General features: G+C 50.9%; 1 protein-coding gene across 1 annotated transcript in view; it reads left to right on the plus strand.

The window, feature by feature from the left end:
- Window positions 1–21,694, plus strand: part of CALN1 (calneuron 1) — a 543,987-nt gene extending 522,293 nt beyond the window's left edge. The window contains exons 5-6 of the mRNA XM_062180668.1: window positions 6,755–6,911; window positions 21,567–21,694. Coding sequence (XP_062036652.1) covers window positions 6,755–6,911; window positions 21,567–21,694 — 285 coding nt within the window. The remainder of the gene's footprint in view (window positions 1–6,754; window positions 6,912–21,566) is intronic.
- Window positions 21,695–22,403: the final 709 nt, after the last annotated feature.

Genomic DNA, 22,403 nt, shown 5'->3' on the forward strand with positions numbered 1-22,403 from the left:
AGAACCTTTAGAAGAAAGAGATCTCTATGTTGATCCCTCTCTCTCTCTCTAGATCTCTCTGTGCCTTCAAGTAAATAAAAGCCAACAAAAATGTTTATAACTGTTAGGATTGTAAGAAAGATTTATGGAGATATAATTCTCTACACAGACTTTAATGATACTCATAATCTTTGACAAAGCATAGAAAAATAAGGTCATAGAAAAATAAGACTCCATAATGTAATGAATAAACATAAATATATTTGTGTGTTTGACATTACAGATATTCCACTATATTAAAAAATTGCTTAATGGATGAATGAGCCAAATTCTCTAACCATGACCTAAAAATAGGGAAAATGACAATGACAACAATAAAAAAAAAACAGGAAACAAATAACACAAATTAAAAGTTAGAAATTAGAAACAGAAATAGAATTACAAGCCAGAAATGGGAAATAATCAGTATTGAGAGAGATTTAAAGTTGTAGGCCAGGGTGGGCATGTGTTATTTATTTTTAAACATTTATTTGATGGGGCTGGGGCTGTGGCATGGAAGGCTGAGCCACTACCTGCTGGGCAGATGTCCCAAGTGGGCACTGGTTCAGGTCCCAGCTGCTCCGCTTCTGATCCAGTTCCCTGCTAATGTGCCTGGGAAGGCAACAGAAGATGGCCAAGGTGGTGGGCCCCTGCCAGCCATGTGGGAGACCTGGATGAAGCTCCTGGCTCCTGGCTCCTGGCTCCTGGCTCCTGGCTCCTGGCTTTGGCCTGGCCCAGCTGCAGCCATTGCAGCCATTTTGGGGAGTGAACCAGTGGATGTAAGATTCCACACCCCACACCCCATCCCTGCCACCTCTCTCTATCTCTGTCCCGGTTGCCCCTCTTCCAGGCCAGCTCTCTGCTGTGGCCAGGGAGTGCAGTGGAGGATGGCCCAAGTCCTCAGGCCCTGCACCCGCATGGGAGACCAGGATAGCACCTGGCTCCTGCCATCAGATTGGCGCGGTGCGCCGGCCGCAGCGCGCCAGCCGCGGCGGCCATTGGAGGGTGAACCAACGGCAAAAGGAAGACCTTTCTCTCTGACTCTCTCTCTCTACTGTCCACTCTGCCTGTCAAAAAAAAAAAAAAAAATACCGGCTGTGCCACAACACCAGGTGGCCATTTAGCTTGGTGGTAAGACACCCACATCCCATGTAAGAGTTTTTAATACCTGCCCCAGCTCCTGACACGACTTCCTGCTGACTACACCCTGGAGGACAGTGATGATGGCTCAAGTAATTGGGTTCCCACCAGTTCTCTCCAGTGGAAGACCTCGACTGAGCTCCTGGCCCCCAACTTTGGCCCCGCCCGTCACAGCCATCGTGGGCATTTGGAGAGCTCCCCATCTGGCTTCAAATCCCTCCCCTTTCTCTGCCCCTCAAACAAACATATTTGAATGAAATAAAATTGTGTATATTCAGTGTGTTGCAAGCCAATAATAATGAAAGTCATAATATATAAATAAATAAACTAAGAAAGATCATCTTGTGGCTGATTTTCCCAAAAAGTAGTGAGTTTCAAAATTAATTGAAGAAAAATTCAGGACGTGAATGTGCTGACAATCAGAGAAGGGGTGATCATTGGCATTATGTCCACACTGTCCTATGGTGACTTATTTTCTAGTTTTTCATTGAGAGATGGAGATTCTGGGCCGGCGCCGCGGCTCAACAGGCTAATCCTCCACCTGCAGCACCAGAACACCAGGTTCTAGTCCCAGGCGGGGCACCGGATTCTGGCCCGGTTGCTCCTCTTCCAGTCCAGCTCTCTGCTATGGCCCGGGAGTGCAGTGGAGGATGACCCAGGTCCTTGGGCCCTGCACCCGCATGGGAGACCAGGAGAAGCACCTGGCTCCTGGCTTCGGATCAGCGCAGTGCACCGGCCACAGCGTGCCGGCCGCAGCAGCCACTGGGGGGGGTGGGGGGTGGGTGGTGAACCAACGGCAAAAGGAAGACCTTTCTCTCTGTCTCTCTCTCTCACTGTCCACTCTGCCTGTCAAAAAAAAAAAAAGAGAGAGAGAGAGAGACAGAGATTCTGACAATACGGATTACTTGCGGAGTCCTACTCCACCACGTTTGTTTAGAAACGAGCATCCTACGATGAAAACAGGACCCAGGTAGACAAAACTACAGATTTCTAGGACCTGCATTGTTCCTGGTCTGTACTTTTGCCTCATTTCTAAGTTATAGGAAGCTCTCAGCCAGGCAGCATTTCCAAGCACTGCAGCTCTTTGATGGATTGTTCCAGGAAGTGGTTACTCATTTTCCCAGTCTCTCGGATCTTGTCGTTCTTCATCTCTGGTCAGGGGCCGGGGGGTCCCAGTTGTCTCATCTGTGAATCACCCTCTTTCGTGCCTCTTCCCAGCCTACTCCCTGCACACAGGCCAACAAGACTGTGCTTGCCCAGCCAATAGTCAGGAGAATGACCCCAGGCTGTTCTCTGGGTGACTGTCAAAATTCACTTCTGTGGTTATTAAACTGCAATGCAGAAAGCAGCCTGCTTTGTACCTCCCCTTCCATTGCCCCTACTTCTATAAATGGCTTTGAACTTGAATCAGGTAGATTTCCCAGCAAGTTTAAGTAACCCAGGATAATTAGTTCCAATAATGAGTATTTTTAGAGCAAGGTAGGAATTGCTTCACAATGCAAGCATCAGGGGAAAATGTCTTCACCATCCTCTGATCATGGTGCACACTGACTCAACACATTCCTTTCTGCCTTCATCCTTGGCTGAGTTACTCCACAGAAAAGTCTTAGTGGCTGACAAGGGTTGGTTTCTCACTCAAAGCACAGCTCCTTCATGTGTTGGCCAAAGATCTGCTTGTGTTGTATTTATTCCAGGACCCCGGATGAAGGAAAAGTTCCCATCAGGGGGTCTTCAAAATATTCACGAAAAATGCATGTTATGGTCGGCGCTGAGGCTCAATAGGCTAATCCTCCGCCTTGTGGCGCCGGCACACCGGGTTCTAGTCCCGGTTGGGGCGCCTGATTCTATCCCGATTGCTCCTCTTCCAGTCCAGCTCTCTGCTGTGGCCCGGGAAGGCAGTGGAGGATGGCCCAAGTGCTTGGGCCCTGTACCCGCATGGGAGACCAGGAGGAAGCACCTGGCTCCTGGCTTCGGATCAGCGTGGTGCACCAGCTGCAGCGGCCATTGGAGGGTGAACCAATGGTAAAGGAAGACCTTTCTCTCTGTCTCTCTCTCACTATCCACTCTGCCTGTCAAAAAAAAAAAAAAGAAAGAAAGAAAGAAAAATGCATGTTATGAAAATATTATGCATAGATTGCAAAGTGTCTTTCCAACAAAATAAATTTTGGCTTAGCCATTGGGACACTCATGTCGTCTCATATCAGAGTGCCTGGGTTCGAGTCCTGGCTCCCACTCCTGATTCCCACATCCTGCTAATACACACCATAGGAAACAACAGGTGATGATGCAAATGATTGGGTCCCTGCCATCCAGGTCAGCGACCTGGACTGAGTTCCCAGCTCCCAGCTTCAACCTGGCCCAGCTCTGCTCATTGTGGGTATTTGGGGAGTGACTCAGTAGATGGAGCTCTCTGTGTCTCTCAAATAAACAACAATTGAAAATTATAATAATAATGTAAATGTATGCCCTCATACTTGGTTAAGTGTTTTGTAGCAAGAGAAAAATAAACAGCAGAAAATCCAATGGCTTTGAAGCTTCCCCTTGGACTAACGAAGCTTGCCTAGATCACTTCCCTTCTCATTTAATTGGCCAGCATCCCACATGGCAAACAAGGAGACATAATCCTTTCACAGGGTGGGGGCAGGGGTCAGATGAGTGTAAGCAGGGCAGCCTGTTACAGTGTACGCTCTTGCCCATAAATAGTCATTTCCCTGTGGACTAGGCTGTTCTTGGTTGCTATCTCCGAATACCTAAGGTCGGATACTATAAAGAGGAGGTTGCATTATATCGCGGTTTGGAGGCATCAGACTTGAGATCTCAAAGCTCCACGTGACACATCCAGTCTGGATGTGGGTCGCCCTGGCATGGAGATACGGGAGCTTGAAAAGACAGGTAACTCCTTTCCCCTTTCCCCAGACCCCTCGCCCTCAACATCTCATGATGGACCATGGTCATACAAAGCACCGCAAACATCCCCACCCAGAAAGCGAAATGTGAGAGAGAGATCGCAGTTGGAGGCTCAGAGCAACGGTGGAATCCTGGGGAGCAGACTTTGGAGTGGAGGCATTTTCCAGGATTAGACCCCAGCTCTGCTTCCGGGAAGTTGCTCTAGATTTCCTTGTTCTCCATGCATGACTCCCAACTCCACCCTCTGGGAGATGGGTCCTTTTCCCCTTTTCTTGCTGCATCCAATTAGACTGAGCAGAACACGGCCTCTCCAGGGGCCTGTGTCACTTATCTTTATAAATGGCTTGTGCCCATAGATCGGGAAACCCAAAGATCACTTGGAAGTTTGAACAGCCATAGTGTCTTTGTTTTTTTTTTTTTTTCTATGTATTCGAGAAGCAGAGAGACAGACGGACAGAGCCCCCATCGGCTGGCTCATTCCTGAAATGCTTCCAATGGCCAGTCACTAGCCAGGACTGTCCCAGGCTGCAACCAAGAAAACCTGGGACCCAATCCAGGCTTCCCAGGGTAGAAGGAGCCTGTGCCTGAAGCCAGGTACTCTGTTATGGGATACAGGCACCCCAATTGGCATCTAAACCAAACGCTTGTCCCCACTGTGTTATTTAACCCAAGGCTGTTCTTGGTTCTTGGCCAGATCAGCTCTCTCAAGAACTTTATCATGTTTTTTTTTTTTTTTAATCTCCTTGATCCAATGAGTTCATGTTGGGAGCCACATCCGGTTATTTTCTGGGGACATGCTTCTCTCCAACTTTAAAAACAGTTGCCCTAGGAGAGCAACTGAATGCATACAGAGGTTTTATCAAGGGACACTTTTATTTCATTTCATGGCCTTGTGCTCTTGTTTGAAGCATTTCTCAGTTTTATCTGTTTACTAGTTGGAAATGAGAAACAATTGCTTCTTTTAACCTCACAAGACCAGAAATTTCTGAATGGCTTACAAACCAAACGGTGCCCTGAGTCCATCACGGTTGTGTAGTACCATATAGGAGGTGACCAGCTGTCACCAGTGTATGAACAAACCTGCAATCTAATGCCAAAACTTGTGCAATAGAGATCTGTCCTCCAAGTTACCATGGGTGATGGTTTTACCGATCTTTAAAAGAGATTTATTGGAGCGGTGCTGTGGCGCAGTGGGTTAAAGCCCCAGTCTGCAGCGCAAGCATCTCATATGGGTACCAGTTAGAGTCCCAGCTGCTCCTCTTCTGATCCGGCTCTCTGCTATGGCCTGGGAAAGCAGTAGAAGATGGCCCAAGCCCTTGGGCCCCTGCACCCATGTGGGAGACCCAGAAGAAGCTGAAAGATGGAGTCAGAGAGAGACAGAGAGAGGGAGGGAGAGACAGAATCTTCCATTCACTGGTTCACTTCCCAAATGGCCTCAATGGGCTTGGCCAGATCGAAGCCAGGAGCTTTATCCAGGTCTCTCATGTGGGCACAGGGGCCATGCACTAGGGCCATCATGTGCTGCCTTCCCAGGCATATTAATGGGCAGCTGGATCCACAGCAGAGCGGCCGAGACTCAAAGCTTCGAGTCTGATACCGGGCACAGGTGTTCCAGGCAGAATAAGCTGCTGACTCCACCCTCTGAGCTTTTCACTGGATGCAGCTCCTGCTTCCACTCACATTTCATTGGCTGAAAAAGTGACCTGACCAAGCCTGACATGAATGGAGTGCAGAGGCAGAATACTATGGCTGGAAGGACCAACATACAACTGGGGATTCCCCCCTCCCTTCTTCATACACATGGCTTGGTTTATCTGATAAGAGCATTAGAATAAGATACTTAGAGATACCGCATCAGTCCAATTCTGCATTGCTACTATAATAAAGCACTTGAGGCTGGGTGATTTGTAAAGAAAAGAGGTTGATTTAGCACATGGCTTTGGAGGTTCAAGGTTATGGTGTTGGCATTGGCTCAGTCCCAGTGAGGGCCTCATGGCCACAGTGGCAGGGACGTGGGCAGGAGAGTCCGCACAGTGAGACAAGAAGCCAGAGAGTGACCTGGGGATCACGCTCTCTGTTTTCATAACAACTCACTCTCGAGGGAAGTAACCAGGGTCCCCCAGGAACAACTAATCCCTTCCAAAGTCAATGCCTTCAGTGCCCTTGCCATCCCCACCAGGCCCCACCTCCTAAAGGCTCCACCACCTCAATGCCACCATGCAAAAGACCAAGGCTCCCACACACGCCTCTTTAGGGGAGAAACGGTCAAACTACCTCCGAGCCTTAGCAAGGTGCATCCTAGGTACACACTCAAAACACGATGGCAATTTGTGCCTTTTCAGAGTCAGTGACTCCTTGAGAAACGTATGCATTGCCAGTGTGACCCAATCCTGACAGTGGTTTGCTGTAGGAGAAGGAAACCATGCTAGGAGGCGGCATCTTTTTTCTCCAAGAGTCTAAATTGATGGAGGGGACGGGGTTTGCACTCCCTGTATTCCAATAAATCCTTGCAAGTTCCCAAGTAGGCTTGGAGCCGAGCAGGATGCACGCAGAACTGCTCACCTGACACCCCGAGAAGCTGAGATGTGTTTCTGGGGGGGGAGTGTGGGGCTCACCTGGCAGGCCCCCTGCCTGGTCCTTGTGTCCGGAGGCCCACGGCCCCCTCACTGGTTTGCGTCTCTCTCCACAGTTTGACATGCAGAGGATAACCCTGGAGGAGCTGAAGCACATCCTATACCATGCCTTCCGGGACCACCTGACCATGAAGGACATTGAGAACATCATTATCAATGAGGAGGAGAGTCTGAACGAGACCTCGGGGAACTGCCAGACGGAGTTTGAAGGAGGTAGGCATCTGTGCACCTGCCTTCTCCCTGGGCTGGGAGAGACCAGAGCCTCGGTGCCCGCTATGAAATATGCGTCAGCAGTCTCTGTGCTGAAGCCAGGAAGGGAGAGAGGAGGTGAATAGGTTCATTTATCTGCCAAGATGCAAGGGAGCTTTTTAAGTTTCTTCCTTGTCTTTTCTCCCCCCAAACTCTGCATTTTGGGGGGCACAACCCCTGTTGGCCCTGTCTTTGCTCTCGGGATTCCCTCAAGCCACAGTTGGGTGTGTGGCTTTGTGGCATATGCGTTGCACGGTGGAGGGGCTGCACAGGGGTTTGGGATGAGTCCATTCAAGTCCATTGGCAAACGGTGTGACCCCCGAGCAGAGGCCGTACCTTGTCTGGGAGCCCTCAGCTATAGACATCGGGATAATTGCACCTGCCACACAAAACCCTCAGCCACAGAGGGCCTCTCTGCGCCCCGACTGCCCTGGCCAAGGCATGTCTAGTGGCAGAAGCATTTCATGAGCCTAACCAGGTGGTTACAGAAGAACGAAGGCTCTCCTGAGGCTATAAACGACACTTGCAAAAGGCCATTTTTCTTGGGCTCATAAAAGAAAATGCAAGGAGGAAGACAAAAAGAACTCCTTGACCTCCCAATCAGGAGAGAGTTCCTGAGATGCTAAATAATTTAATCCTGCTTTCCAACTTTAAATCTGAGCTGCTGTAACAGTTCTGATGCACATCCCCCCAAAATAATAATAATTACATCAAAACATTGTTGCAGTTGATTTCTCAACAATGTTGCAGTAGATTCGTTTCTGAGAGGAGGAGCGTGGTGGGGGCAAGAGGCGCGGAGTCACCACACAGACCCCGGGAGTCTGGTGAAAGCGGGCTTGAGGCGAGCAGCCAGCAGACTCGTTTATTTCAGTTGGTACAACAGCTTATATAGCCAAGACCAGCCAATCCAGTCAAGGGGCGGTCTATGCCTCAACCAATCACAGCCTGTTGCCAGGCAGTTTCCAAAGCCATCCAATCACAGCCTGTTGCCAGGCAGTTTCCAAGCCATCCAATCACAGCCTGTTGCCAGCCAGGCTCTTGTCGCCAGGCAGTTTCTGAAACCATCCAATCACGGCCTGCTGTCAGGCTCTGTTGTCATGTGGTTTCCGAAGCCATCCAGTCACGGCCTGTTGCCAGGCAGTTTCTGTTGTCAGCGGCCATCTTGGCAATACCTTTTCACCTCAGTGGCCATCTTGGCATGAACTTTTCACCTCATTCCACCACAAAACATCGCTGCAGGCTACCAGCAATGTTTAACTTGGTCAATGCTGACACGCCTTAAAGAGGTCAGACTATTATTTTTTCTCTTCTTTTTGAGCAATTAGACAAGTCCATAGGCAAACACTGAAAGTCCACGCATAATTTTCTTCCTAACATTTTTGAAGGCAGGAGTTTCAGGAAAAAAAATTCTGTACCACATTAAACTTATTTTTTGATCAAATTTTCCATACATTTTTTGAGGTGTCCTAGTACACGCTTGTTACATGGATACCAGAGTGACATTTGATTGCTGCATGACACTGGCTGAGAACGTTAGGAGGGAGGCAGCTCAGGGCTTAGCGAGGCTCTAGGTCATGGCTGTTCCCTTTAGACCTGGACTCGCGTCTGACCCATCTCAGCTGACGTACTGCATCAGTGTGCCAGGATGAAAGGCCAAGACAAGAGATGATTTTCATTCTGAGGTTACCAACTAAATCAACTCAAATCAGGGCAATAGGGAGTAGTGGAGACTAGGGCAAAGTAGACTGCAATGCCCCTTCTCCTTCCCCCCCTCCCCCGCCCCACCTCCTTCTGGGGTCATTCACATTTACACTTTTTAAGAATGTTGCGTGCATTCAGTGACACCCAGCTGTGGTTCAGAAGCTGCCTGGGACTTCTCGCGGTACCACCTGGGCTGGAGTTGGAGCCTCGCAGGTTATGCAAGGGCAAGATCAGAGATTCATGGCCAATGGCATTTCTAGCAGGACAGGGGCAGGGACAGGGAGTGTGGGAGGACAAGGAGCAGTGAGGTAGGCAGGGATCAGACCTGTAAAGACAGCTGACCCGCCCTTCCCATCTCTCTCAATCCTACATGACAGAACATGTCAAATGCTGGTACAAGGAGAATATTTGGGGTAGTACCCGCCCACTCATCCAGGGTCAGCAATGAATGGAATGGGGAAAGTTCTGGACAATCTCATTTTCCATGGGAGACTTTGTGGACTACTGTTTTGTTCAGAGAAGCAACGCTTTTGGGAAAGGTTAGGCTACCCTGGGAACTAATCTGGATTCTAAGCAATGTTTCTCATATTCCCAGATTCATAAAAATCAATGCCTGGCAAGGGGGCTTCCACACAGAGGTCTTCCTGGGTCTGCTTTCATGATTAGCACTTACAACACTGGCAATAATTACCGTTTAGAGAGTGGTAAGTGCTGGCACTGTGCTAAGTAGCTTGAAACTGATTATCTCACTTAACGGAGAAATTCACACGTTGGTTTCATGCACGATGTCTTGACTCATTGCATCAGGCTGTTTGCCCATTCTCATGTCAGAGAAATCTTTTTAAGATGTTAAGTCAGGGGCTTGTGCTATGGTGTGGCAGGTAAAGCCTCCACCTGCAGTGCAGGCATTCCATATGGATGCTGGTTCGAGTCCCGGCTGCTCCACTTCTGATCCAGCTCTCTGCTATGGCCTGGGAAAGCAATAGAAGATGGCCCAAGTCCTTGGGTCCCTGCACCCACATGAGAGAACCGGAGAAGGCTCCTGGCTCCTGGCTTCAGATCAGCACAGCTCCGGCTGTTGCTACCAATTGGGGAATGAGCCAGCAGATGGAAGACCTCTCTCTCTCTCTGCCTCTCCTTCTGTCTTTGTGTAACTCTGACTTTCAAATACATAATAAATAAATCTTTAAAAAAGAAAAGATGTTAAGTCAGACAGTGCTGTGTGGCACCAAACACAAGCTCGCTGATTTCTGTGTCGGTTTAAGAATTCTCCAGTCTTGGAGACAATCAAAGGTGTTGGGGCATCTATTTGATGCCTGCAGCTCTCTCGCATTTGAGAAAGTGCCTTCCTCAGGGTCTCTAGGTCTAGGAAGGGATGTGTATCCAGGCCCTGAGCACCACCCCCATGCCTTGGGGTTGAGTGCATTTGGAAACTCTGGCTGACCTTGAACTTTCCATTTCCCATCTTGCTCCCATGCCTGTGGACCACAAACCTGCAGGCGTTGTTGAACTTCGTCCTTTTCCTATCAGAACCTGACTGCACTATGGCTCTGCTCTCACCTCTTAGATCTTCTTGGCATCTCCTCTTGGCCCTGGCTCCAGCTGCGAGCCTTGGCCATGCCCTCAACAACATCTCAAGAATCCCTTGCTCTCCCTGTCTCTTCTGCTGTGCCTTGTCTTGGCCAGTGCAGCAGCCAGCTGTGAATGGATCAGCCAGTTCCTTTTATTTCTTTTGAGCCACAGAAGTCATTTCTCTTCCAATCAAATCTTCCTTACAACCCTAAATGATAAATGCGGGAGAGGAGCAGGGAGGGCATTTTTTTCCTAAGCCCCCAGAGCCCCACTCAAACCTTCTCTGCCTTGGCTGATCCCACCCACAGCACCAGGAAGCCCCTTCTTGATGCTCTGACTAGAACTTTGCTACAGCAAGTCTGCAACCAGAGCTAGGCTCCCCCACTGCAGCCAGAGGAACTCCTGCCCTATTGGATTTGAGAGGAAGGGGGCAGGGGGTTGCCATCCGAAGATGGAAGGACCCTTCAGTCTCTGAGCCAGGGGAAGGAGTAGACGGGCAAAGAGACCCCCACTCGGTGGCACGGTTGGAATTTACAGAAGCCCGCATTTGCTGAGAAGTGAGAGCCAGGATGGAGTTTCGGGAGTGTGGGTGGAGTTTGAAAATGCTGCCTTGGGTGGCACATGCGCTCAAGTCAGTTAGAAACCAGCAGGAGGAGCTAATGCCCCAGGGAAGGCAGTAGAAAGTAGGTCCCTGCCACCCATACAGGAGACCTGGATGGACTTTTTGGCTCCTGGCTTCAGCCTGGCCCAATGCTGGCCATTGCAGCCATCTGGGGAGTGAGCCTGCAGATGGAAGAGCTCTCTCTCTCTCTCTCTCTCTCTCTGACTTTCAAAATAAAGAAATAGATCTTAAAATGAAAATTCAGAGTGACTTTGAGGCATTCCGAATCTTTCAGATCTCTCTGGGACCCCTTAGTAAGATAAACAGAGCTCGATGCTCTTCTGTGTTCCTGTCAATCTTTGTGTCCTAATTACTTGGAAACCTAGACAGGTCAGCCTCTGCCCTAGCAGGATTGACGGTGGAGGGTGCACCTTCTCACAATGCCCACTGACCATCCGAGCTCAATAAGAGCGTTTTAAGAGGTTTTGCTATGGTTCGACCACTTTTCACCACCAGATAGCTTGTTTTTGGAGAACAGAAGCTCAGTGACAGCGAGACAAATGCACGTCTCATCCTTTGGTTCCAGTGACTGGCACAGATGGAATTTAGTGGTCTTGCAGTTTCATCATCCATCTGCCTGTTACTGGAGCCTTAGCAAGTGTCCCTGGGTCCAAGTATACGGTTAAGTTTGCTAGTGCTTGCCTCTGCGGTCTCCACTGTAATCCATACCGATTCAATCCAAGAGGAGAAAGAGAGACGAAAACTACCCAGTGCACCTGCCAAGCGCTGGCCACTTGTTAACGTTTTGGACTGGTGCCTCCCTGTGGCCCCGGGAAACAGACCCCATAGCTCCTATGGTACAGACGAGGAAACCAAGGGTCAGCCAGATGAAGTCTAAAGTCAAAGTAAGGTTAGGGAGTTGGCCCTGAGTCCAGCCCTGCTCTGGCCTCTTTGTGTGTCGCCCTGGGTTCCTTGCCTTGGGCTTGGACACTTGGAAATGGCATTTCAACCTCCCTACTCATTTTCCACCTCATTGCCAACCAAGGCGTGTTATATTTGGAAGCCGAGTGGAAGTGCAGCAAGATTGTGTGTGAGCCCTCGCCACACACACGTCCCTCTAGTTGTTGTCCCTAAATGGAATACCAGCTGTCAGAGTTTTTCTAGACATTCTGACAACATGCACGGGAGAGGGAAGTAAAGCAAAATCATCCACTGGAGAATAAATAGTTTCTGTGAAAGACATGGCAGAACTGTTCCACGCCACTCAACGCTTCGAGATGAGAGACTTAGAGAAACGGACGTCAGAGCTGCTGCTCCCAGATCTGTGCTGACCAGCGCTGTGGCCCTGGAATGCCACTTGTGTCTCTCTGGGTGCTATTTTCTTCTTGACTGGATGCAGAGTTTGGACAAGCGTGGTCCTACCTAGATACAAAATCATCCAGGCTCCGTGGGAGGAGAGGATGAAGTTTGTGCCCATATCCATTGTCCCCTGCTGAAGTCACAGTGCTCTTGTCAGACTGTCAGGTGCACACTTGGCAATGGGAAGACCCGCCCGGTCACCTGACCACGCACGGTGGCTATCTCCTGCCCATCCAAACGAAAAGGGCACAATGTGTCATCCGCACCATCTGCTGCCAGCTCACCCAGGCTCGCGGCATCCTGAAATAAAACCTTCCTCCGTCAGGAACTGCTGGAGGTCAGGGTGGAGCTGAAGTTCATGGTCACTGATAGGACAGGAGATGATTTTGAAAGAGCTCTGGAGCTTTTGAATTTTTCTGTTTGGGAACCCTTTAGTGCTCCCCGAGAGTTACAAGATTCTGAGACACAAGATAGAAATCTGAATCTGACAAATTTACAAAAAAACTGAGCTGGGTTAAGAGCTCCTGGCTTGGGGACAGCATTGTGGTACAGCAGGTTAAGCCATGGCTTGCCGTGCAGGCATCCCACATGAGCAACTGTTCAAGCCCCCTCCTGCTCGGCATCCCATAAAGCCTTTTGCCAATGTGCCTGGGAAGGCAGTGGAAGATGGCCCAAGTGCTTGGGTCCCTGCCTCCCATGGAGGAGACTCAGAGTTCCTGACTCCTGGCCCAGGTGTGGCTGTTGCAGCCATCTGGGGGAGTGAACCAATGGGTGGAAGATCTCTCCTTCCTTCCTTCCTTCCTTCCTTCCTTCCTTCCTTCCTTCCTCTTCCTCTTCCTCTTCTTTTTCTCCTCCCCCTTCTCCCCCTCTCCCTCCCCTCCCTGTGGTGTAGCAGGTTAAAGCCCCAGCCTGCAGTGCCGGCATCCCATATGGGTGCCAGTTCAAGTCCCGGCTGCTCCGCTTCTGATCCAGCTCTCTGCTGTGGCCTGGGAAAGCAGCAGAAGATGGCCCAAGTCCCTGCACCTGCATGGGAGATCCAGAAAAAGTTCCTGGCTCCTGGTTTCAGATCAGTGCAGCTCTGGCCATTGCAGTAATTCAGGGAGCGAACCAAAGGAATGGAAGACCTCTGTCTCTGGCTCTACCTCTCTCTGTAACTTTGTCTTTCAAATGATTAAAAAAAAAAAGACATTTCCTATTAGGAGAAAGCCAACCAGGCTCCTTTAAGTGAAAGAGGGCTGGTTCAAATCACAGGCAGTCACAGTGGTGAACTTAGGGTAAGTGGGACCCAAGGAGCTGGGGTGACATCTCTCTCTCTCTCTCTCTCTCTCTCTCTCTCTCTCTCTCTCTCTCTCCTTTCACACTCTCTGTTGGCATCATTCTTTGGGAGTAGGGTTCTCTCCTCACAGCTCCATCCCAAGAAGGGGCTCCTATCAAACCTGCTTGGCTCCCATGCTCATCCTGGGCCAAAAGATCACACCTGGGCAGCCTAGCTTGTGATGATGGAAAGGATAAAATCCCCAGAACCAGAGATGGGTCTTATTTTCAGAAGAAGGGGGGTAGGGGCACTGCTGGACAGGCCCAGGCACCAGGGGTCCACAGTGGGACCCTCCCAGCAAACCTGAAATGATGAGCATGGGATGTCTGTGGTCATGGAAGCTTCTCTTGCTCTTAAGAAAAGTCGGCCAGTGCCGCGGCTCACTAGGCTAATCCTCCGCCTTGCGCGCCAGCACACAGGGTTCTAGTCCCAGTCGGGACACCGGATTCTGTCCCAGTTGCTCCTCTTCCAGGCCATCTCTCTGCTGTGGCCAGGGAGTGCAGTGGAGGATGGCCCAAGTGCTTGGGCCCTGCACCCGCATGGGAGACCAGGAGAAGCACCTGGCTCCTGGCTTCGGATCAGCGCAGTGTGCCGGCCGCAGCACGCTACCGCGGCGGCCATTGGAGGGTGAACCAACGGCAAAAGGAAGACCTTTCTCTCTGTCTCTCTCTCTCTGTCACTGTCCACTCTGCCTGTCAAAAATTTAAAAAATAAATAAATAAAAATTTAAAAATAAAGAAAAGCAGCATAAAACACACCAGCTTCACTCCTGTTCCCTTGGGGCCACATCCTCCATCACTACCTGTGCACCTTACCCAAGAGCCTGGGCATTGCTGAGCATTCTCCATCAAAGGCTCTTAATTAGTTCCTTTTTTTTAACATTTGTGTATGCACAGATGGGTGGATTTGAAAGACAGAACAACAGATGGAGGAGAAAGAGAAAGAGAGAGAGAGAGAGGTTTCTATCACCTGGTTCACTTCCCAAATGACCATAAGAGCCAAAGCTAGGCCAGGCCAAAGCTAGGAGCCCCGGATTCCATCCTGATCCCCGACACAGGTGGCAGGAATCCATCATCCACTGGTTTCCCAGACACATTAGCAGGGAGCCAGATCAGAAGCAGAGCAGCTGGGAATCAAACCAGTACTCTGATATGGGTGCTTGCAAGTGGCAGCTTAACCCCCTGCACCACAACACCGGCCCCTGTGAGTCCCATTTTAGGGAACAGAAATAGCCAATGTCATAGAATCATGGAAGGATGACAGAGCAAGTGTAGCTCCTATCTCCATGGTAGCTCTGGCTTACTGTGAGAATCCCCTGAGCTGGGGCTAACACTGTTTAGGTTTTTATGCAGTCTCTAAATTTATGTAATCATATATTTGAAAGGCAGAGAGACAGACAGGGAGATCTTTTACCCACTGGTTCACTCACCAAATGCCTAAAACAGCCAGGGCCTGGCCAGGTAGAAACCAGGAGCCTGGAACTCAATCTGGATTGACCCCGTAGGTGACAGGAACCCAGTCATTTGAGCCTCCTGCTGCCTCCCAGGGTGCACGTTAGCAGGAAGCTGGATTCAGAAGCAGAGCCAGGACTGAAAGCCAGGCTGTCTATGATAAAGGACGCGGGCATCCCAGGCAGTGACTTAACCATCCCGAAGGCCCCTAATCCTCCTGAGAGATCCCTGCTGTAGGTGTGCTATGGAGTCATTGTGAGTCCAATTTGACTCATTCAGACATCACAGGGATTATGGCTCCAAGACAGGTAGCCGGGTCTCCAAACATCAAGATGGAAGCCAAGAGGATTAGAACCCTCTCCTCCAGGCTGCCTGGCCAGCTGCTCAGTGACCAGGTCTGTGCAGATTTCTGTGTCTCCAGGGAAACACCTGTGCCCTTGCCTGTCTGTGCCCAGTGGTACAGTATAAGAAGGGGCACGTCCATCACATAGCTTAAAACCCAGGTCCCCCCAAGGCAGCAAGAATCTGTCAGTGCAGGGGTCTGTGAACAAGCTTCGGGAAGACAGGAGACCCCACTTCTGTGTCCTCCTGCCTCAGTCTCCCTCAACCCTCATTGCATCCCCAAATGCCTCCCAGGCTTCTCCTTTGCTAGAAAGAGAGCTGGAGCTGGCGAGCGATTGGGAAACACTCACACAAAGATGACCATCTTCCAAATGCATTCCAGAAAAGTCAAAGCTGAATGGAGATCCAAAAATGTCACCAAAGAGAATTGAAGACAGACATCCAGGGGACAGGAGTTGTGGTGGGGAAGGTTAAGCACCACCTGCCATGCCGGCAGCTCTAGCTGCTCTCCTGACCCAGCTCCCTGCTGATGTGCCTTGGAATACAGCAGAAGATGGCTCAAGCATACCTGGAACCCTAACACCCATGTGGGAGACCTGGATGGAGTTCTGGCTTCGGCCGGGGCCAGCCCTGGGAGTTGCAGCCATTTGGGGAGTGAACCAGCAGATGGAAGATCTCCCTTTCTCTTCTCTCTCTCTCTCTCTCTCTCTCTCTCTCTCTCTCTCTCTGTCTCTTTCTGACACTCTACCTTTCAAATAATCAAATCTTAAAACAGCCATCCATAAAATAAAAAAAAACTTGTACATAATTAGAATTAGTCCCAATAGCCATAGAATATAAAACCATTTAATGGAGTAAGACTTAACCATAAAAAGAACCAGATATTAATACAGGCAATAACACAGAGGAAATTTTCTAAGAAGAAGGCCATCATTGAAAGCTATGTTGTGCATGGTTCCGTTGATGGGAAATGTTCAGAATAAGCAAATTCATAGCGACACGGAGTAGATTCCCTATGGCCTGGGGCTGGGGAGAGAGGAGGAGGAGGATGAATGCTACTGGGTGCAGGGAAATGTGTTAGAATTAGGTGGTGGTGGTGGTGATGGTGACGCAACCTTGGAAATGTGCTCAGTGCCCTTGAATTTGACTAAGAGAGTTGAGTTTTATGGTGTGTGAACTCTAGCTGAATGAAAAATAAATATTTACAGCTAGACCATTAACGACAAGCAAAGAAATAAAAGGAAAAAGCCCTTGAGAAACTTCCAGGGAGATTGCTGGGCCCAAGAGAAAGGACAGGGGCGGTCAGAGGACCCTGCTGGCAGGTGGTACTGGCAGGGTCGGGTCTTGGGGAAAAAGGGCAGGGAAGACCCCCGCTTGGCTGGAACAGAGGTGGCCAGGGAGCAGAGGCCCAGGGGGGCTAGGAGTAGCAGAGGAAAAGCAAATAGGAGTAGGGCATGGTTCTACACGCTAAGCTGAAAAGCCAGCATGTAGACAGGCATCCTAGGAGCTGCTTCCAAAAGCTGTGCCTAGCTGCATTCGGGATGAATCGATGGGGAAAGGGACCCAAGCAGAGGTGTGGGAGCCTCTGAGGCACAGCCAGCCCCATGGCAGGGGCCGCAGGGGACAGGAGGAACACCCCTCAGACCACCAGGAAGGCCAGAACAAACTCCCGCATCTCTGACGCTATTCACAGTTGGACGAAGCTTTCCCTACCATGAGCTCCTCACTCTGCAGGGGTTCTTGTGGTGCACCGAGCAGCTACTGGGTCCTTTGACAGAAGCCCAGGCTCAGAAGAAGTCCAGCCACCTGCCGAGGGCCCCTAAGTGACAATTAGGGGAAGTCCGATCTTGACCCAAATTCATCCCAGGCTGACCTGGAGTGTTTGTGGGGGAAGCAGAGAACAGACAGTAGAAATAAGCAAATACAGAAAAGTACAGTACTGTGCACATACGTGATAGTAGTCGCGGGCCGTTTTGCACCTGCTATGACCAAACGCCGGAGGCAAGCTACGGAGACAAGAGGCTCACTTTAACTCCCAGTTCTCGTCTGGTGATGCCAGTCTTTGGGCAGAACGTGGCATCCCACCCATGACGGGAACATACATGTTTCTGTTGTGTGGCTTTAAATGAAGTCATCAGGGTAGACTTGTAAGGGCTGCACCCTTCTGACCTAGTCTAAGAATCTTCACTTCCCAAGGCACCGCCTCTAAATAACCAGGGTCAGCTCAAGTTCATGCTCTCTTATTGGTTAAGTCTCAATACGTGATGTCTAGGGGGATGTTCAAACCTCACCCAAATCATAGCAATAGCCAGAGAGGCCTTAAATTATCTTTTTAGAAAGATTTATGTATTTATTATTTATTTGTAAGTCATAATTACAGAGAGAGAGAGAGAGAGAGAGAGAGAGAAATAGAGATCTTCCATCCACCAATTCACTCCCCAAATGGCCGTAATGGCCAGGGCTGGGCCAGGCAGAAGCCAAGAGCCAGGAGCTTCTTCCAGGTCTCCCTTGTGGGTGGCAGGGCCCCAAGCACTTGGGCCATCCTCCACTGCTTGCCCTAAGCACATTAGAAGGGAGCTGGATCAGAAGTGGAGCAGCCGGGACTTGAACCAGTGCCCATGTGAGATGCCAGCGCTGCAGACTGCGACTTAACCCACTGTGCCACAGTGCTGGCCCAGAGTTAAGTTATTATTAAGAAATACATGAATTGGTGCCCTGGGCTAATCCCACCTCGGTTGCCAGTGACCTTGGAGTCTACTTTTTGGAGCATCAGGCTCTTCATCTAGCCAATGGAGGTCACATAGCCAGCACCTAGGAGATGTGTACCTTGCAATCCTGCACACACACACACAAAGACACACTGCTCACAGCCCAGTGCATACTCAGTAAATGAGAGGTTGGAAAATATTCAAAAAGGGAGCTAGCGTTCTCTGAGTCCAAACAAAATCCAGTACATTTATATGTCCTTAGTCCTCACAATGAGGTAGATCTTAGTACTCCCATTTCAGAGATGAGGAAGTTGAGGCCCAAGGAAATTGAACCGACACGTGGGATGATCAGGACTTTTGTTTTGGTCTAGCCCCAAAGCCATGACTTCTTGCACTGCCGCATAATTAGTGGAGATGCCAGAATTCGGCATAAAATGAGTCCCACCAAGGCACAAGGTGTGAGTTACAGACTTGGGCTCACAATCGGTTTCCGAGGTACTGCGGCCAGCGAATGGGAATACGTCCGACTGGATTCTCCAAGCACTCCCTCCACTCCTTCTCTCTCTCCTCCCACTTCTTTGAAGGATTTAGAGAACAAAGTTGCAGCAGCTCTCCTGGGGGTAAAATATGGCTGCCCTTAGCGAAGCCTTGTTTCCTGAGTGTGCTTCAGAGAGAAAGCCTTCAACAAAAACCCTCCTTCGGCTTTCTAAATGCCGTGTTCTCTTCCTGACTTTGCATCCGCCCTGGGGATGGAATGGGATAGGGCTGCTCTCAGAGGCATCACCACCCCAAGGGGCTACCCAGCATGCATTAGTGGAAATCAGCCAGGGCCCAGAAACACCTCCGGTTTGCGACTTCCATGTACCCATCTTGTTTTCCAATATGGAAAGCTTCTTCGGAAAATTTTTTCACCTTTTTTAACGATTTACTTTATTTATTAGAAAGGTAGAGTGGGCCGGCGCCATGGCTCACTAGGCTAATCCTCCGCCTTGCGGCGCCGGCACACCGGGTTCTAGTCCCGGTCGGGGCACCGATCCTGTCCCGGTTGCCCCTCTTCCAGGCCAGCTCTCTGCTGTGACCAGGGAGTGCAGTGGAGGATGGCCCAAGTGCTTGGGCCCTGCACCCCATGGGAGACCAGGAGAAGCACCTGGCTCCTGCCATCGGATCAGCGCAGTGCGCTGGCCGCAGCGCACTACCGCGGCGGCCATTGGAGGGTGAACCAACGGCAAAAGGAAGACCTTTCTCTCTGTCTCTCTCTCACTGTCCACTCTGCCTGTCAAAAAAAAAAAAAAAAAAGAAAGAAAGGTAGAGTGATGGGGTGAGGAGAAGAGAAGGCAGGTGGGGGGGGGGATTTTTTTCCATCCGTTGGTTCACTCCCCAAATGCCTGCAACAGCCAAGGCTGGGCCAGGAGCCAGGAATTTCATCTGGGTCTCCCACGTGGATGGTAGGGACCTAAGCATTTGGACCACCATCATCTGCTGTCTCCCAGGATGCATCGATAGGAAGCAGGACCGGAAGTGGAGCTGCTGGGACTTAGCCCAGCACCCCCGCATGGAATCCTGGTGTCAACAGCAGTGGCTTAGCCCCGCTGTGCCACAATGCCTGCCCCAGCTCTCTCCTTCCTACAAATCACCTCTTTTTTCCTTCCTGATAGTTGGCATCTTTCCACATCTCCCCACCAAGGAAATGTTCTTCCTCCAGGCAACAGTTTCAGACTCCTGGGCGCACCTTTCATCAGCAGGTGGAGCACTGGACCACAAATCCTTTAAATCTCCCCAAAGATGCAGAAACCCCATGGATGCAGATGGATTAAAGATAGCGAGATCCAACTGAAGAGATGAGTCAGGGACAGTCAACACCTATTGGGTAGGGAGCGTCTGGGGGGTGGGGATGGGGTGGGGTGCTCTCTGGGAAGTGGGGACTGTCTGACGTCATCCGTTAGGGAAGCTCCATTCGCTTTCGGAAACATGGTCCGCTTCCTGCTTCTTCCCTACAATTTCCAGGGATTTGAAGGAGCCGGGTAGTGGCAAGGAGGAGAGGTCATTGACACTGAACTTTTGTAGATTTCTGGAAAGACAGGTGAACCTTTCATTTGTACCAGTCTTCTTTGATAGGTGAATCTAATCTAATTTAATCTAATCTAATGAATCTAATGAACCATAGTCCCCAGTCTGATTTTCTCAACACACACACCCTCCTATCTCTGGCCACATAACCCCACCCAGGCCTACTGAACCCAAAACTCTGCAGGCAGGGGCCCAGCAGTTGCCTAATTAGTTTCCCTGAAGAGCCTGGAAAACCCAAAGAGATCTGACTTTCTCATTCTGCAGTGGAGCTGAGAGTCCCTTTAGTGACAGCATCCTAGCCAGTGCAATATTTCCACCTGTCCCTAGGACTGCAAAAGAGATGTCCCCAGCAGGCCATCAAGGGGGAGGGGAGGACCAGTGGAAGTGTGGGGGGAGGGAAAGGTGGGTGGGAGAGAGGAGCAGGTGTAGAGGGAACAGAATTGTGGCATCAGAGCAAAGCTGAGGTTCCCGTCTGAGCAGTGATGCCTAGAAGAGAGACTTGCTCCACCCCAGGGCGCCTTGTCCATGCTTTTCTTTCTTGTGATTTGCAACTCGTTCTATCTGATCCATTAATAACCCCAGCTAAGCCTTTGGGGTGGTGGGAGGGTGTTACATGCATGGTTCTTAAAAAAAAAAAAGATGGTGCACAATGTAGCAGGTGCGACAGAAAGAAGAGGAGAAAGCATTGCTCGGTCAGGATCTTGGGGGGATGTCGGTCACTACAGGACCTGGTGCAGGACCCCCTGGCTCCAGAAAGAGAAAGATTTGGGCCCCACCCCCATCCCTGGCCTCACACCTGACCCGTGCACAACAGCCTGTGTCCCCCACTTCTCAAACTTTAGCAGCATCATGGGCAGGGGTGCTCAAAGCGATTGCTGGACTCTTACCCCGTAGGCTGTTTCAGCAGAGCTGGAGTGGGGCTGGCCGAGAATCTGCAGCCCATGTGAGCCCATGTGAGAATCTGCATTCCTGCGAAGCTTCAGGGAGAAGCAGGATGCAACTGGTCCAGGGACACCTCCTGCAGAGCCACTGTTTGAACAGCTGGGGGAAAAAAAGCCAGAGGCACCAGAGGCACTCAGAACAATCCCACAGAAGGCCAGGTGCAGCCAAGCACCCAACCCTTGCTCCAACTGCATCCACTGTAGAAACGGGACATGTAGCAGTGCCCGCAGGGTGCCTTCTGGAACATTCCATACGGTGTCCGGCTCCGAACGTTACTCTAGTTCTGTTCTATCTGGAACTTGCTCCCTTACCTCCAACATCACATCAGCCACTCTGCCTGTGACGTGGAGGTTTTACCGGAGTTGTGGTGTTCGGTCGCTCCCCCAGCGCCCCCGTAAGTGCTCAGCTGTCTCCACGTTAGCAGTCCCATCCCGCAGGGGGACCTGCTCTAGGCTTGCTGAGAAAGGGGTGCGTTGGGTCTCACTGCCGTCTCTCTCTTCTCTCCCCCAACCCGCCACGCCTCCCCTCCCCCATGTGTCCCCTCCCCCCACCCCCTCCCAGTGCATTCCCAGAAGCAGAATAGACAGACCTGCGTGCGCAAGAGCCTCATCTGCGCCTTCGCCATGGCCTTCATCATCAGCGTCATGCTGATCGCGGCCAACCAGATCCTGCGGAGCGGTATGGAGTAGCCGCAGCCACCCCGCAGCCCCGCCGCGCCGCCAGCTAGTGCGCATGTGCATGCCCCGCGGGCAGTCTCCGCTCCTGCCCACCGCAGACCTGGACCTCACGGATGGACTCGGACCACGGCTCAGCACGGGACCCGAGGCTGCAGCGCACCCCGGGGTTGCCGATCAACTTCATCTCCTTGGCAGGGACATACAAGGGCTGTCTTCAACGCTTTAATGGTTTTCGTTTCCTAATGCAATAATAGCCAGGAGTTCCGATTTTCCGCTTCGACCGCCAGTAGTGACTCCGAAGCAGAACTTCGTTTTCATCTCGAAATTCCAGTTGGCCATCAGGTGGCCCGGTGGCGTAGGAGAGCGCGAGAGAGGCGTGAACACACAGTCACCTCCACTCCCCTTTCGTCCAACCCACAGGTCAGCAGAGACCCCTCCCCCACCCGAGGTCGACCCTCGCGTGCAAAAGGCTGACTTTCGGGTCGGGCGATTCTGGCTTCCTTCCACCACCCCGTGGAGACCACCACACACCTCCCCACCCCCGAGGCATGAGGGCAAAGCCATGACGTGGGGTGCGGCCCCCAGCGGTCTGCAGCTGCACCCCCACTGCTTCCGTTCTTACTGCCTTTTACTACAGGACTCCGGCGGGCAGAGTTGGGGCCCTCTCGGTTGGTTCCGTGGCACTTGGCTTTCTGTTCCTAGAGCCCACCCCGCACCAGCA

This window comes from Lepus europaeus, chromosome 21 (genome assembly GCF_033115175.1).
Source record: "Lepus europaeus isolate LE1 chromosome 21, mLepTim1.pri, whole genome shotgun sequence".
In the NCBI taxonomy this organism is placed as follows: domain Eukaryota; kingdom Metazoa; phylum Chordata; class Mammalia; order Lagomorpha; family Leporidae; genus Lepus; species Lepus europaeus.